The sequence below is a fragment of the Ammodytes marinus genome, assembly GCF_949987685.1.
Source record: "Ammodytes marinus genome assembly, chromosome: 7".
NCBI lineage: Eukaryota > Metazoa > Chordata > Actinopteri > Uranoscopiformes > Ammodytidae > Ammodytes > Ammodytes marinus.
In genome coordinates this window covers 32,131,214-32,148,883 of record NC_137211.1, presented here as the reverse complement: position 1 = coordinate 32,148,883, position 17,670 = coordinate 32,131,214, and the positions used below count along the sequence as shown (strand labels likewise).

Sequence of the window (17,670 nt, the reverse complement as noted above, 5' to 3'; positions counted from 1 at the left end):
CTTTTTGAAGTTCTACAACAGTTTGGCCTAGGGAACAGGTTTATTTTGTGGATTCGGCTTCTGTATATCACCCCTCAAGCCAGTGTCCAAACGAATAATCCCAGATCTAAGTATTTCACACTATCTACTAGGCAGGGCTGTCCCCTCTCTCCCCTACTATTCGCTTTGGCCATAGAACCCCTCTCAATTGCTTTAAGATCTCTCCCCCACTTTCACGGCATTCCTCGTTCTGGCATCGACTTAAAATTGTCTCTTTATGCTGATGACCTTCTTTTGTATATATCGGACCCACTGACTACTATTCCACCAATTTTATCATTGCTGGAGAGATTTGGCTCATTCTCAGGCTATAAAGTGAATCTACTTAAAAGTGAATGCTATCCTATAAACACCTTAGCTTTACAACTTAAACAATCGGATATTCCTTTTAAGCTCAGCCCCTCAGGGTTAAAATATTTAGGGATTAATGTGACCCGCACCTTGCCTTCTCTCTATTCTGCCAATTTTGCCCCATTGGTTGCCCAGCTTGAATAGGATTTTAAGAGGTGGAACTCTCTCCCTCTGTCATTGATAGGTAGGATTAACGTGGTAAAGATGAATGTCTTGCCAAGATTTATTTTTCTGTTTCAGTGCACTCCTTTATTTTTGTCCAAAACGTTTTTTTTGGATGGTTGAAATTTGATTACTTCCTTCTTGTGGGGAGGTAAGACAGCCAGGATAAGAAAGTCATTATTGAAAAAATGTACATCTGGCGGCGGTCTCGCCTTACCAAATTTTCTTCTATATTATTGGTCAGCACAAATACATAAATGAATTTACTGGCTTCAATCCCCCGATCTACACTCAACAAAAATATAAACGCAACACTTTTGTTTTTGCTCCCATTTTTCATGAGATGGACTTAAAGATCTAAAATTCATTCCAGATACACAATTGTACCATTTCTCTCAAACATTGTTCACAAATCTGTCTAAATGTGTGATAGTGAGCACTTCTGCTTTGCTGAGATAATCCATCCCACCTCACAGGTGTGCCACATCAAGATGCTGATTTGACATCATGATTAGTGCACAGGTGTGCCTTAGACTGTCCACAATAAAAGGCCACTCTGAAATGTGCATTTTTTTGCTTTATTGGGGGTCTGGTCGACTCAGAACCAGTCAGTATCTGGTGTGACAGGGCTGTACGCTTATTTTTTTAGGTGGTAGCACTGGTGCTAGCAAGCAAAAAAAAATCAGTAGCACAAAAATAAATTCAGTAGCACACAAAGTATGATCGAAAACTTGCATAACCTTAACCCATGCATTTCGCTCTAATTACCTTTTAGCCTGTCATCTTGGTCTCATTTGAAATTCTCAATTAATGTCATATCCTAGTGTGTGCAGTAATAATTGTAGAAAAATGAATAGGGGTGCACTGATTGTAATTTAGACAAAATAATCTAACCTGCCTGCCAATTGCAATATTTTGCTGATTCAGAATTATTTCTCCCCATAAAATTAATATCTATATATTTTTTGTATATACATATCATTATTATATTCATAATAATAAACATTTTTGGTAAATGTCCTTATGTTAATTAAAACCTATAACTTTAAAACATATAGCCTATTAAATAAATAAGTATACATATTGGTACAATTTAGGATAAGTTAAATAGGTTGTTGAGAATGTGTTGGGAGTAGTTCTTCAGTGGCTTATCAGTTATTTCAAACTTTGTTTAAATAGACTACTGTTGTTGACTGCTCTCTGCAGCTGAAGCAGTTGATTTTCAAGCTAGCGCACTGCAGAGCTGTGAAGCGCGAACTTCCTGTTCTTACCGGCTTCAAAAAAGTCAACTCACATTTGGCTAGTAACATGCTTTTAATGTGAAGGCGCACAGGAAATGTTCTGTTTGCACACACGCTAACTTAACTGCGTGCCGTCTCCTTCCGGTTATTACCGTTGGTGAAGTGTATTAGACGCTAGAATCGGCCGTCGGCCGGGCTCAAACGCTTCTACGAATGGCCGCCGCGGGCTTTCCAAACTCGAGTCCCGAATTGTGGCCGATTGAAGGTTGCAATCGTGGCAAAACGGCAGAAAAATGGCCGCTCTTAGCGAAGACGTTTTCGTTAAGGGCGGCCATGTTTTTTGAGCTATCTCGCTAAAACGTTATACACATGTGTATGTTGGTCCCCTGATGCTGTGTACACAATTTGGTGATGATAGGCTGGAAATCCACGAAGTAGATGTCACTTGACTGTATTTCAGGTCATGTAAATTAGGGAAGAAAAAAAATTGTGGCTGACCCCTATGGTCCAAGAGGCTTTATTGTAGAGCACCATGAGCTGTACATGTGCAAGCCATTTCAAGTCAATCAGAGTCAGGGGGCGAGGGGCGTGGCCTGTCAAACATTGCATTTTTGAATTATGGTTTTCGCATTTGTGGCGCCCCCTATGAGTTAATCTAGACACACTTATGGGGATATGCTACCACATGTATTTTGCACATATCCAGCAAGTTTGATGATGATAGGACCTATGGTCAATGAGTTATGGCCAATTTGCTGATAAGCCCCGCCCCTGCGTAAACGTTTTGGTCAATGGCGGTGATGTTTTCAAGCTATCCTTCTAATATTTTTCGGAGAGGTGCTTCATAGTCCCCCGAGGTTTCGTGGGAATTTTGGTGTCAATACCGTTTAAACCCTGTTTTTTCAGTTTATGCTAATTAACGGAAAATATTCCCAGGCGGATTTATATGGTCCCAGAGGCTTTTTGTAGAGGACCCTAATGTACACCTGCGTGAGAAATTTCAAGTGAATCGGACTTACGGTGTGAGGGGCGTGGCCTCTCAAACTTAATAACAGCGCCCCCTTGTGGAAATTCAAAATACTGTATAATAGCACACCCCGTGGGGTAGGGACGCACGTTGGGTGAAAATTTGGAATGTCTAAGTGCATCGGTGTGGGAGGAGTAGGAGCTAGAAAAATGACATGGAAGAATAAGAACCACCACCACCACTCAGAATAAGTATGGTGGAGAACAATAATTACGGCCCCTCAATACTTGAGGGCCCGTACTCAATAAAGATATGTTAAATAACATCCTTTTAAAAATAAAATTGGTAACACTTTATAATAACTATCCGTTGTAACTTGTTGATAGATCATTAGTAAACTCTTAGTTAATGATTTGTTAAGTGTCTGTTAGCAGTTTGTTAAGGATTTATAACAATGCCTTACAGACAGTTAATAGACCATTAATAAACTTTTAGTTAATTGGTTATAAATGACTTGTTAAATGACAGTCAACCGTTTGTTAAGGATTTATAACTGTGCTTTATAGCATCGCAAAGGGCCATTAGGACGGATAATCCATGACATTGCCGTGATGTATGGACATTAAATGTCCATCTGAAATTCTGTTTATCCAGTGTTTACCACAAAAAGTTCCCAAACCTCATGGGTTTGTATGTTGTTGTATACTTTTGTATACCACTGTTATGCCATGTGATGGCTCAGTATGTGTGTTTCTATAGATTAAACACAATGTTCAACATTTCATCTGTGGTGTTTCTTTGGTAAAAAACAGTACACAGAACAGCCTATGGGTGGAACAAGGTTGAGGTACAAAAATTTGATATTTTAAATATCATGTCAAATTTCTGTACCTTGAACTTGTTTCACCCATGTGCAGTTTTACAAAGTTTCACTGGTATTAGTAGAAGGTTAATAATCTATTAACAACTGATCTGTAAAGTGTGAGTTAATATATTAGTTAAAGGCCTACTTCACCGGTGGGAATATGAAGGTGTATTGAATTCTGAGATCCTATGTAGTATAAATGTGCAATTTTTTTTTAAATTGATTCATCCTAGCCTGAGAAAAGGCAGAAAGAGTGTTTTTTTAACCCTATATTTCTCTTTCTCGTGACATCACAGAAAGAGAAATATAGGGTTAAAAAAAAACTTACTTTGTAAATATTACTGTGATGTCTTTTACTGTGACGTCACAGTAATATTTACAAAGTACGTTTTTTTTTAACCAGTTTATATTACATACAGAGATATGATTTAGTCACGAGAAAGAGAAATATAGGGTTAAAAAACACTCTTTCTGCCTTTTCTCAGGCTAGGATGAACCAATTTCAATTTTTTTTGCACATTTATACTACATAGGATCTCAGAATTCAATACACCTTCATATTCCAACTGGTGAAGTAGGCCTTTAAGTATTAGTTAATAGTTTATATATGTTATTGGGACGTTATTCTAAAGTTGCAACTATTCCTCATTTACAAACAATTAATAAATGAGGAATAGTTGCAACTTTAACCAAAAAACTTACTTTGTAAATATTACTGTGATGTCTTTTACTGTGACATCACAGTAATATTTACAAAGTACGTTTTTTTTAACCCTATATTTCTCTTTCTGTGATGTCACGGGAAAGAGAAATATAGGGTTAAAAAACACTCTTTCTGCCTTTTCTCAGGCTAGGATGAACCAATTTCAATTTCTTTTGCACATTTATACTACATAGGATCTCAGAATTCAATACACCTTCATATTCCCACCGGTGAAGTAGGCCTTTAAGTATTAGTTAATAGTTTATATATGTTATTGGGACGTTATTCTAAAGTTGCAACTATTCCTCATTTACAAACAATTAATAAATGAGGAATAGTTGCAACTTTAGAATAACGTCCCGATAACACATATAAACTATTAACTGATACTTAATAAGTCATTAGTAAGTAATTCACTACTAGCTTGAAAATTATCTATCGGCTATCTATAAAGCACAGTTATAAATCCTTAACAAACGGTTAACTGTCATTTAACAAGTCATTTATAACCAATTAAATAAAAGTTTATTAATGGTCTATTAACTGTCTGTAAGGCATTGTTATAAATCCTTAACAAACTGCTAACAAACACTTAACAAATCATTAATAAATCATTAATTAAGAGTTTACTAATGATCTATTAACGAGTTACAACGGATAGTTATTATAAAGTGTTACCATAAAAGGAATAACCCTTGAACTAAAACAATAATAAATTAATTATTTGCCAAATTAAATACACTCAACAAAAATATAAACCAACACTTTTGTTTTTGCTCCCATTTTTCATGAGATGGACTTAAAGATCTAAAATTCATTCCAGATACACAATTGTACCATTTCTCTCAAACATTGTTCACAAATCTGTCTAAATGTGTGATAGTGAGCACTTCTGCTTTGCTGAGATAATCCATCCCACCTCACAGGTGTGCCACATCAAGATGCTGATCTGACATCATGATTAGTGCACAGGTGTGCCTTAGACTGTCCACAATAAAAGGCCACCCTGAAATGTGCAGCTTTGTCTCACAGCAAAATGCCACAGATGCCACAAGCATTGAGGGAGCGTGCAATTGGCATGCTGACAGCAGGAATGTCAACCAGATCTGTCATAAGCCGTCTCCAAAGAAGTTTCAGAGAATATGGCAGTACATCCAACCGGCCTCACAACCGCAGACCTTGTGTAACCACACCAGCCCAGGACCTCCACATCCAGCAGGTTCACCTCCAAGATCGTCTGAGACCAGCCACTGAGACAGCCGCTGAAACAATTGGTTTGCATAACCAAACAATTTCTGCACAAACTGTCAGAAACCGTCTCAGGGAAGCTCAACTGCATGCTTGTCGTCCTCATCGGGGTCTTGACCTGACTCCAGCTTGTCGCCGTAACAGACTTGAGTGGGCAAATGCTCACATTCGATGGCGTCTGGCACGTTGGAGAGGTGTTCTCTTCATGGATGAATCTCGGTTTACATTGTTCAGGGCAGATGGCAGACAGCGTGTGTGGCGTCGTGCGGGTGAGCGCTTTGCTGATGTTAATGTTGTGGATCGAGTGGCTCATGGTGGTGGTGGGGTTATGGTATGGGCAGGCATCTGTTATGGACGAAGAACACAGGTGCATTTTATTGATGGCATTTTGAATGCACAGAGATACCGTGATGAGATCCTGAGGCCCATTGTTGTGCCATACATCCATGAACATCACCTCACGTTTCAGCAAGATAATGCACGGCCCCATGTTGTAAGGATCTGTACACAATTCTTGGAAGCTGAAAATGTCCCAGTTCTTGCATGGCCAGCATACTCACCGGACATGTCACCCATTGAGCATGTTTGGGATGTGCTTGACCGGCGTATACGACAGCGTACACCACTTCCCACTAATATCCAGCAACTTCGCACAGCCATTGAAGAGGAGTGGACCAACATTCCACAGGCCACAATTGACAATCTGATAAACTCTATGCGAAGAAGATGTGTTGCACTGCATGAGGCAAATGGTGGTCACACCAGATACTGACTGGTTCTGAGTCCCCAGACCCCCAATAAAGCAAAAAAAATGCACATTTCAGAGTGGCCTTTTATTGTGGACAGTCTAAGGCACACCTGTGCACTAATCATGATGTCAGATCAGCATCTTGATGTGGCACACCTGTGAGGTGGGATGGATTATCTCAGCAAAGCAGAAGTGCTCACTATCACCCATTTAGACAGATTTGTGAACAATGTTTGAGAGAAATGGTAATATTGTGTATCTGGAATGAATTTTAGATCTTTAAGTCCATCTAATGAAAAATGGGAGCAAAAACAAAAGTGTTGGTTTATATTTTTGTTGAGTGTAGATCGGGGGATTGAAGCCAGTAAATTCATTTATGTATTTGTGCTGACCAATAATATAGAAGAAAATTTGGTAAGGCGAGACCGCCGCCAGATGTAAATTTTTTCAATAATGACTTTCTTATCCTGGCTGTCTTACCTCCCCACAAGAAGGAAGTAATAGTGTTGCGTTTATATTTTTGTTGAGTGTACATAACCCTTCAAATAAAATTATAATAAATTAGGTTTGTCCAAAATTATATTAATTAAAACCAATACACTTATAACACTGTTGCAATTGTTTTGCACATACACATTTTTAAACTAATTCATACAATATGTCACAGGCCCTGAGAAAATTGTCTAGGTTGTGTTTAGCCCCAAAAATATAAAACACACAAAATTAAACTTCGTTACACATCAAAGCCTGCTGGCACTCTCACTTAACGTATGAAACTACAGAGAGGCTGAAAAAAAGATGCCTTTCTCAGACAGCCAGACTGGGGCATGCGAAGTGAGTAGGCATACAGGGAGAACAGGACATGTGTCAAATAAGAACAGTGTCTCTGTAATTGCGAGTGTGTGGGAGGCTGTGTCAATGTGATTGTGAGTGTGTGATTGTTATTTTGTGAGTTTGTGTGATTGAGAGCTTGTGAGTGTGTGAGTTTGTATGTGAGGCCAAGGGTGTGGTTATTGCTCCTCGGAATCAGCGGTTTCTTCCATTTTCTCGACTCACCCAGATAGTCGGTAAAATCTGCGTGTAGCATAGGCTACATGACACGGCCACAACATCGGTGCGGAACCGGAGCCGTTAAAAAAGTCCGCGGACATTGTTGAGCCCTATGACAACACTTGTCATGTGACTCAAGTGGCTGCATTTGATTGGCAAGCTTTTGTAATGTGGTTTTTATTGGTTAAAATAGTCACGTGATATAGATGTTGGCTGAAGACGTCCCCGGGGAGAGAAATCATGAGAGAAATTAGATCTTGCATGTAATAAAACAAACATAAAATAATTAAGTAACGACCGTCACGTAGCCAAATGGAACGGCGTAAAAGTACAGTTCTTTCTTCAAATATTTACTCAAGTAAAAGTAAAAGTATGTTGCAATAAAACAACTCCTAAAATTACAATTTATTCAAAAAGTTACTCAAGTATTTGTAACGGAGTAAATGTAGCGCGTTACTACCCACCTCTGCTCATGGCTCTGGAAAATAATTCCGCTGTCAAAAGCAAAAATGCTTGGGAGCGTGAGCTTGGGGTAGATTTGACAGATCAATGGTGGGATAAGGCTGTGAATAGTATACGCTTATATTCTCTTTGTGCCAGGCTGCAGCTTATACAGTTTAAAGTAGGGATGCACCGAATATTCGGCCACCGAAAAAGTTCGGCCGAAAATGGCAAAATAAGTCATTTTCGGTTTCGGCCCGAAACAGTTAAAAAGCCGAATAACATTACCGAAAATTGGCGAACTAAATGACACTAAGGACATATGTTTTTAAAAGAGCTGCGCGCTTGTAAACCAGGAAATGGCAGTAAAGAGAGACGTAACCGTGTATGCAAGTCCACATCTCTTTGTGAGCGCGCAGCAGGAGCAGTTTGGAGCGTGCATGAATTAAATGTCAGAGTCCAGTGTGGGAGCAACTGGATGAAACACGGCGCAGACAGTGCAATGCTTTATGCAGCATAAAGTTAAAACGCTCGTCCAAGACTGATGTTTAAACACCTTAGAAACACAAAAGCCTTGCGCGAGCGAAGCAGCGATTCACCCGGTGCAACTCTGTGACAGTGTGACAGTTGGTAACGGTGTCATTCACAGTGACACCTCGCCGGTGAGGGCCGCCGCGCAAAAAAAACTTTAGTTTGACAGCTAAAATGATAACGGGAGATATCCTGTCCGTTAGCGCTGTTGGGGGGAAAAGGCTCCTACGGTCTGATTGCATTTCTCGAGCCTGAATACACAGCCATGTCGGCAAACTGACAGCGCGACTACATGTCCAGTGAGCCGCCTCGCCCCGTTAGTTTCAGTCTACAGACGAAAAAGTTACAATCACCTCCTAAGCATGGACATCGTTTAAAGCCTCTCATTGTTATGATCAGGGCTTTGATGCAAATTCTGAAGTCTGGACATTACGGTGGGAGCTGTGGTGCAGTTTTTTTTAGAGCAACTCAACCTGCACTGCACTGCAAAAAATTAAGAAAGGCAATAAGTCGATCTTTTTGTAGATTCATCCTCATATAACTATAAGTCAAGGTAAAAATCAGTGAGTGGTTCACAATTTAATTCCTAGTAAAATATAAATTTTACTCTTAGATTTGAAGGTTTTACTGTTTATTTATTTATTTAGGGTTGCTTTTTAGTTGTAGGCTATGTTTGAGGAGAACATTTGGGAGTTCATGTATGCAATGTTGAAATAATTGACTAAATAATATACAAAACTGCAAAAGCCTCTTTCGGTATTCGGTTTCGGCCTTTCGGCCAACTGTTTAATTTTATTCGGTTTCGGTTTTGGCCAAGAATTTTCATTTCGGTGCATCCCTAGTTTAAAGTGTTACATAGTTTTACATTTTAGCAAATCCAGACTATCGGAAATGTATCCAAATGTTGTGGACCAATGTGACAGATGCCACGCCTCCTCTTGTAACTTGAGTCATATGTTTTTTTACTGTCCCAGACTAAACACATTCTGGAATGACTTTTTTATGACCATGACAAAGGTGCTAGGAGCCCAAATGAAAACAAACCCCTTCATTGCAATATTTGGAACCCCATCTCAACAACCCCATATCACAGCCTTACAATCAGAAACATTAGCCTTCACTTCCCTTCTGGCAAGACGCCGTATTTTACTTATGTGGAAATCCCCTAATCCCCCTTCAATTCAAATCTGGCTCCAAGATGTTATGGTTTTTTTTTAATTCGAGAACTAAATAAAAAAACTAAGGCTCTGCATTAATACACAGAGTTAAGCTCCACACAGAGGCAGACACATACAGGAAACGTAAACTTATCTTTGGGACGACCCACAAAGCACTGTCAGTGGCAGAGGCAAAATTGTATGACAGTACAAAGAAAACTACTAAAATAGCCCTTTAATACAGTGGTTTGTCTATCCCCATTTGACTGTTCTTTGACAAAGATGTGAACAGGTTTAGGGACAGATGGTTGAATAAATGTTGTGTTTTATTATCATTATTTAAGTTCTTAATTTTAAACTATTTGTCACATTAAGGTTACATCATGTAAAAACCGCTGAACAAAAGAATTGACTGTACCATCCAAAAGTATTTCTCCCAGCTGCTGTTCATGTGACATGTGGGTGACAACTTGACACAGTCATGTGAATATTACAGTACCTTCTGGTCAAAGGTCCTCCCTGTCCCCACTCCTCTCACCGCCATGAGCCGTATGTTACACTTCTCAGTAACGTCTGAATTCTGGTGAAGCGTTCATACATAACATGTTGCTGTACCACTATCTATCTCTCCTCTGCTTCCTGATCAACAAGTCACCACCCCGTTCTTTTCTTTCCAACACAACATGATATAGCAGAGTAAAACCCACTGCCCACCCATCTCAGTCCCTCTCTCAGTCTAACCCTAAAAACTAATGAGCAATTTCTCCTTTACCTGGGGCATCATCTGGCTTTTTGGAGTGCTTGCACGCCGGGGTGTAGCTGGTTTGGGAGTATCTACAAGGGTTGAAGATTTGGATGGTGTTGACGCTTGGAACCTCATCCTGCCCCCTTTGCCAGTGTAGCCTTGTAAGGTTTGGGGTTTAGGAGGCAGCTAGAACACAACAGATGTGGAGTCATGGCTTTGGTTTGAGAGAATAACACTGTGTCCTAATACCATACTTCCTTCTTCCTCCCTCAAGTAATACAGTGACCATTTGTTACAATCATAGACAATTAATGAAAAATAACATCTGTAATGTGAGGACACAAAAAAGGAAGATCTTCCATTACCTTTGGGACTTGACACCTTCCAATAGGGAGACATGCGGGGGCTAGCTTGACGTCCTCATAGGGGCTTTGTCTGGTCCTTTCACCTAGAGGGGACAGGGAACAGGAGACTGACTCAATCTAAAAAGGATTCCAGCTGAGGACCCTTGTTGCATGTCATACCCTCTTTCCCCCCCATCTCCAATATAGTAAAAGGCATAAAAATGCCACAATAAAACATCAAAAAAGTTATATATCACCTTCATTCATGCCTTTTAACTGTTACATTTGAACAGCCCGTTGGGCTAAATAAAATGAAAATGCCCACTTGAAGCTAACAAATAGGCCTACACATTTAGATTTAAACAAATGTAAATGTACAGGACTCTTGTATTCTGGTGAACCGTTCATACATAACGTGTTGCTCTACCACTATCTATCTCTCCTTTCCTTCCTTCTTAGGTTAATATCAGTCCCACTACCTTTAACATAATTTTAAGCAATTATAGCCCAACATAGATCAATTTACATGGGTAATTTTAATTCACTGACATAAGAAGTTGTCTAATCGGCTATCTTTTCACACCTTGAATACAATTCTCAAAATATCACTTTCCCAGAAAATGAATACGGTCTAAATAAGACATTAAGTATCAGAAGTGTGAATTCAGCCCATGACAGACACATACACCAAAAAGTCTTTATGACTTCCTGTCTTTGTCTCATTTGGACAAACCAGTGCCAAGTTAAAGGTTGATTATGCAACATTCTCATTAAAAATAATATTATAGAGTCACACAAAAGTAATCTGACTCAATGATCACTTCTGCCTCACTAGAATGTCACGTGGTGTGTTTACCTGCAACCCTAAGCAAGCACTTTTTTTTTTTTTTTTTTAACAGTGTATGTGGCCTATGCCGACATACATTATCATCTATAACTGCTCAACGATTAATAACGTTTGACAATAATGCCCCAATAAATATGCCCCCCCTCCTCCTCCTCCGCACACACTTCCTTTGTCAACGTGAACGCGCAGAGTGGACACAAACGGAGGCGCGTTGCCGCAGCAGTTCACAGCTGCTGCACACACACCTACTCCCCGGCCTGCCCTGCCCCACCAGCGAGGTAACACATACATGAATGGAGTCAAGAGCGTATTGTTTGCCCCCTAAGCCTCAGTTGCCAAGCTATAACTTGCATTTATTTGTCTCTGTTTTAAAGTAGCCTTTATCATGCAGCGCCACACAGCTGAGCATAAATTAGCCGACTGTCCTGCTTAACAAGCTAGCCCCCCAAAAAAAAAAGATATGACGTGATGAACACAACTAATGTCGGCGGAGTTTGTCATTGGTACAGCATGTGAATCTATCAGTATGCTGAATATTTAGTGTAGTTTAGGTTTACTTTAGGTTATATAATGAGGGGCGGCAGTGGCGAAGTCGGTAGGGAGATCGCCTCTGGAGTGCAGGGTCGGAGGTTCGATCCCCCGTCTCCCCGCCACATGTCGAAGTGTCCCTGAGCAAGACACTGAACCCCAAATTGCTCCCGATGGTTCAGAGAGCGCCTTGCATGGCAGCTTCTACCATCGGTGTACGAGTGTGTATGAATGGGTGAATGTGGTAAGTAATGTAAATCGCTTTGGGGCTGAGAAAATCGTCTAGAAAGCGCTATATAAGTCAAGTCCATTTACCATATAATTAACACTTCACTTGCAGTAATTTATTTGCTAAATGACAAACAGGCAATTCCCAATTGCAGAAACAGTAGCCTTGTGCCTTGTTGTAATGTAACTAAGCAGTCTTATTCATATGGTTGGTTGGTCTCTTTTTGTATACAAATTGCAGTATAATGCCTAGAAAGGAGAGATTAAAAAGGAAAAAGAAAGGGAGCTAAAGCAGGCAGCCCAGGGGAGCAGCTCTCTGCTCTCCTGGATGAAAGCATCCAACAGCAGCAAGGAGGAAGATGAAGATGAAAGGTCAGAGTCAAGACCAGAGTCATGTTAACTGTTCAGGGCCTTTTAAAGCTCAGATTTTAATGTTGAACTGTTCCTCAAATGTTATTGAAATATCTTAAAATCTGTCCACACATTTTATTTTAACTACGCAAAGTGGGTTGGTGGTACTAAATCAGTCATGAAGCTATACGCTAATTATATTATTTTGTCCCAACCATAAGTTATTTCTATGTTACAAGACTTGCAGTAATCTTGTATTTACCTTAATAGGATATTATTAGTATAACGAAGGGGCATAACGAAGACTTCAAAGAGAGAATAAGGGATAAGGGATTATTTTAAAAAATCCGAAGCTGACTGTTTTTTTTTTCAAACGTGTATATTTTTTCTTTCTGCTTTTTGGTAATGTGTCTCCAAATTATTCCAGAAAATAGTACTAAATAGCCCACATTGACACAGGTGATTTAGCCTTAGCTTTCTTCTCAAAGTGCACCAGATTGATGAATTTTACTTTAAAAGGTTCACATTTTTCTTCCGGGGGAGCTTTCCCCCGGACCCCCCTAGAAGGTCCAGGGTCCCAAACACAGTCTCCCAAATTCCTTTGAGAAACACTCTATGTGTGGCCGGGTATTAAAAGTCATTAGGCCAGGGGGGGATTTTGTACAAGTAGGCCTACCCTTAAAATGATTTGGTCATTAATCGATAAAATATATTGTGCCCTTTTTTTTGCACTGAGCACCTGGCCCCCAAAATGTCTGTGCACGCCACTGGCAAGCAGACACTCAGGCCCAATCTAGATCCACCCCCTACACCCTAACCCTATCCCTATCCACTATCCCTCCGTTTGCGCGTTCGCGGGGAGGGCCCGCCATATTGAGTGCCGTCCCAAACCACCGAGCCTCGAGTGTAAATGGGTTATAAAGCCCTCGATCACAGAGTCTGCATCGATAGAGGCTGTGTTCGGAAAGCCATACTAACGTCCTCAGGGCTGTACAGTGCGACAGTTTTGATCGCATTTGCTACTGAAATTGATCACGTGCGATGATGAATTCAAGTCCAGTCGCACCAGTGCTAATGAGCAGATGATGTCTGTTTGAGACACAGAGGAGCTATGCACAATACTGCTTAGAGGGCTCTACATTAACACTCTCCAAATGCGGGTGAATGTAGTCTTAGGCGAGTAAGTTATTAAGTCTACCCTCCACTTTGGCCGGTGAAAGATGTGTGCTCGGGATCTGTGCTTTGTGCGGCGATTATAGCGTCTAACTTCACCAACGGTTAAAAACAGGAAGGAGACGGCTCTCTTTACATTAAGGCAGTCAAGTTAGTGCGTGTGCAAACAGAACATTTCCTGTGCGCCTTCACAATAAAAGTCGGTTACTATCCAAATGCGAGTTGACTCTTATTTTGAAGCAGGTAAGAACAGGAAGTTGGCGCTTCTCAGCCCTGCAGTCAACCATGGACCAACAGCAGTAACTATCTATGATTTAAACAAAGATTGACACAACCTATTTAACTTGGCCTAAATTGTATAACTATGTTTACTAATTTATTTAATAGGCTATATGTTCAATGTTTTAAAGTATGGTTTTCATTAAAAGAATGAAATGTTCTAAAAATGTGTGTTATTATAATAATGATATGTTTATAAAAATATATAGGTATAGACATTATTTTTATAGTTCTATGTTCTATGGGGGGGAAATAATTCTGAATCAGCAAAAAAATTGCCATTGGCAGGTTAGACTTTTTTGTCTAAATTGCAATCAGTGCACCCCTATTCATTTTTCTACAATTATTTCTGCACACACTAGGATATCATATTCATTGAGAATCTCAAATAAAACCAAGATGACATGCTCAAAGGTAATTAGAGCTAAATGCAAGGGTTAGGGTCATGCAAGTTTTCGATCATTCTTTGTGTGCTACCAAATTTATTTTTGTGCAACTGAATTTTTTTGCTTGCTAGCACCAGTGCTACCACTTTAAAAAATAAGCGTACAGCCCTGGTCCTACTCGTACTCATTTTGACTTCAATTTGAGTATGTGACGGTTGGGTATGCGAGTTTGGGTATGCGAGAAATTCCCGGATCAGTACTAACTTCCGGGAAGATTTTGGGTATGAATCGATTGTATACTTTTCCTACTCAACCGCCCCACAATGCACTGGGTCAATTCTACCCGCCCAGGAAAATGAAATATTTTCGAGCAAGTTGCTAGGCAGCGACATTGTTTTGGGTCCGCGATCTGACAACTGTACGTGCAGTCATTCATAAACTCTTACAATAGATAAGAGATGAAGATAAATACCTAACAACATTAGAGTTACTAAGTGAAATGAGTGATGCGAGTCTGATAGTGGAGAGAGATTAGAACAGATCGCTGTTCCACACACCACGGCTTGTCCAGCTCAACTCACAGACAGCTGAGTGCTCTGATGAGCCGGACAGAGAGCGTCAGAGGGATCCTCCGCCTCAAAACATAATTATTAAACAAGAGGTCCAAAACACAGATAATGAACACAGGACTGTAAAAATCTAGTTCAATATCTAACCTGTAGAGGGCGGTTATACGCTAAACAGCGTCTAAACTGCCTGAATCTTACAAGAAGAAGAAATTCTTCATTGCTCGAGTATACTTCAACTGAAAACGTTTCGACGCACCTCGCATACACAATCGATCTTTGAGTAGACAGTATGCAGTATATATATGGTGAGTATGTAGGACGCTAGTATGGCTTTCCGAACACAGCCAGAGGCTTTGCCCTACGTTTGACACAGGTGTCCGGCAATCAATTATGTGCGGAATGGAAGAGCCAACCTACAAATGAGAGTTCCATGGAGTTTGTTTCCCGAATTATAAATGAAACGTTCTCTTACCTCAAACAGACATTTGTTTGATTATTTTTATGCATAGTCCTAAATGACGGAACCGGAGGGTAGCCTACAATATCGGAACGAACATGTTGTTTTACACTTGTTGATTTGATTAGGCTATACCACTTGTCTACCGTTAGTGTTTCAGGACCGTGGATAAAAGATAAAACGAAGCAGATGAAGAAAATGCCCACAAGTTAATAAGGGACAGTGATTATTATTTCCTTAAATTGTTAGTAAGATTTGTGTTACTGTTATTTAACCCATTGATGACGGCTGCTGCGTGATGCCACATTGTATCTCCTGCCTGATGCTGCATCATGCAGCATTGTTACTTTATCTAATTTTCATGGCGTGCGCAACATAGAATGCACCGTCATTGGTTCAAATACACATGAGGTGGGTTTTGTTGATTTTTTTTAAGACCACGTGACCACCCAAAAATCGCCAATCAAAATATCAATAAATAAATAATAATAAAAAAAAATACGCCAGCTGTGTCGGCGATAGTGTATTACAGAACAGTTAGTGGCGTTCGGAGCGCAGAATCAAGGTCTACTATAGGCTACTGATGAAAATCACACAACACATTGCATCTACAGGTGAAACTCGAAATATTAGAATATCGTGCAAAAGTTCATTTATTTCAGTAATTCAACCTAAATGGTGAAACTACACTCAACAAAAATATAAACGTAACACTTTTGTTTCTGCTCCCATTTTTCATGAGATGGACTTAAAGATCTAAAATTCTTTCCAGATACACAATTGTACCATTTCTCTCAAACATTGTTCACAAATCTGTCTAAATGTGTGATAGTGAGCACTTCTGCTTTGCTGAGATAATCCATCCCACCTCACAGGTGTGCCACATCAAGATGCTGATCTGACATCATGATTAGTGCACAGGTGTGCCTTACACTGTCCACAATAAAAGGCCACCCTGAAATGTGCATTTTTTTGCTTTATTGGGGGTCTGGGGACTCAGAACCAGTCAGTATCTGGTACGACCACCATTTGCCTCATGCAGTGCAACACATCTTCTTCGCATAGAGTTTATCAGATTGTCAATTGTGGCCTGTGGCCCACTCCTCTTCAATGGCTGTGCGAAGTTGCTGGAGACGGCTTATGGTGGAGAAATGAACATTCAATGCACGAGCAACAGATCTGGTTGACATTCCTGCTGTCAGCATGCCAATTGCACGCTCCCTCAATGCTTTTGGCATCTGTGGCATTTTGCTGTGAGACAAAAGTGCACATTTCAGGGTGGCCTTTTATTGTGGACAGTCTAAGGCACACCTGTGCACTAATCATGATGTCAGATCAGCATCGTGATGTGGCACACCTGTGAGGTGGGATGGATTATCTCAGCAAAGCAGAAGTGCTCACTATCACACATTTAGACAGATTTGTGAACAATGTTTGAGAGAAATGGTACAATTGTGTATCTGGAATGAATTTTAGATCTTTAAGTCCATCTCATGAAAAATGGGAGCAAAAACAAAAGTGTTGCGTTTATATTTTTGTTGAGTGTAATATATTATATATAGACTCATTACATTCAAAGTGAGATATTTCAAGCCTTTATTTGTTATAATTGTGATTATTATGGCTTACAGCTTATGAAAACCCCAAATTCAAAATCTCAGAAAATTAGAATATTACATAAAATCAATAAAAAAAGGATTTTAAATACAGAAATGTCGGCCCTCTAGAAAGTATAATCATGCATACGTACTAAGTACTTGGTTTGGGCCCCTTTTGCACGAATTATTGCCTAAATGCGGCGTGCCATGGATGCTATCAGTCTGTGACACTGCTGATGTGTTATGGAAGCCCAGGTTGCTTTGATAGTGGCCTTCAGCTCGTCTGTATTGTTGGGTCTGGTGTGTATCATCTTCCTCTTGACAATAGTCCGTAGTTTCTCTATTGGGTTCAGGTCAGGAGAGTTGTCTGGCCAATCAACACAGTAATACCATGGTCAGTCAACCAGTTACTTGTGGTTTTGGCACTGTGGACAGGTGTCAAGTCTTGCTGGAAAAAGTAATTCAGCATCTCCATAAAGCTTGTCAACAGGCAGGAGCATTAAGTGCTCTAAAATCTCCTGGTAGACAGCTGTGGTGACTTTGGACTTGATGACACAGTGGACCAACACCATCAGATGTTATGGTGCCTCAAATCATTACTGACTGTTGAAACTTGACAGTGGTCTTCAAGCCCCTTGGATTTTGTGCCCCTCCACTCTTCC

The 17,670-nt window shown here is 40.1% G+C and overlaps 1 protein-coding gene across 6 annotated transcripts in view; it reads right to left on the bottom strand.

Annotated features, from left to right (window-relative positions):
- dennd2c (DENN/MADD domain containing 2C) overlaps positions 1 to 17,670 on the bottom strand; it is a 70,402-nt gene that overhangs the window by 40,547 nt on the left and 12,185 nt on the right. For all 6 annotated transcript variants that reach the window (XM_080031306.1, XM_080031309.1, XM_080031308.1 and 3 more), the window contains exons 4-5: positions 10,614 to 10,696; positions 10,276 to 10,434 (exon numbers count right to left, since the gene is read on the bottom strand). In XM_080031306.1, the coding sequence (XP_079887432.1) occupies positions 10,276 to 10,434; positions 10,614 to 10,696 (242 nt within the window). The remainder of the gene's footprint in view (positions 1 to 10,275; positions 10,435 to 10,613; positions 10,697 to 17,670) is intronic.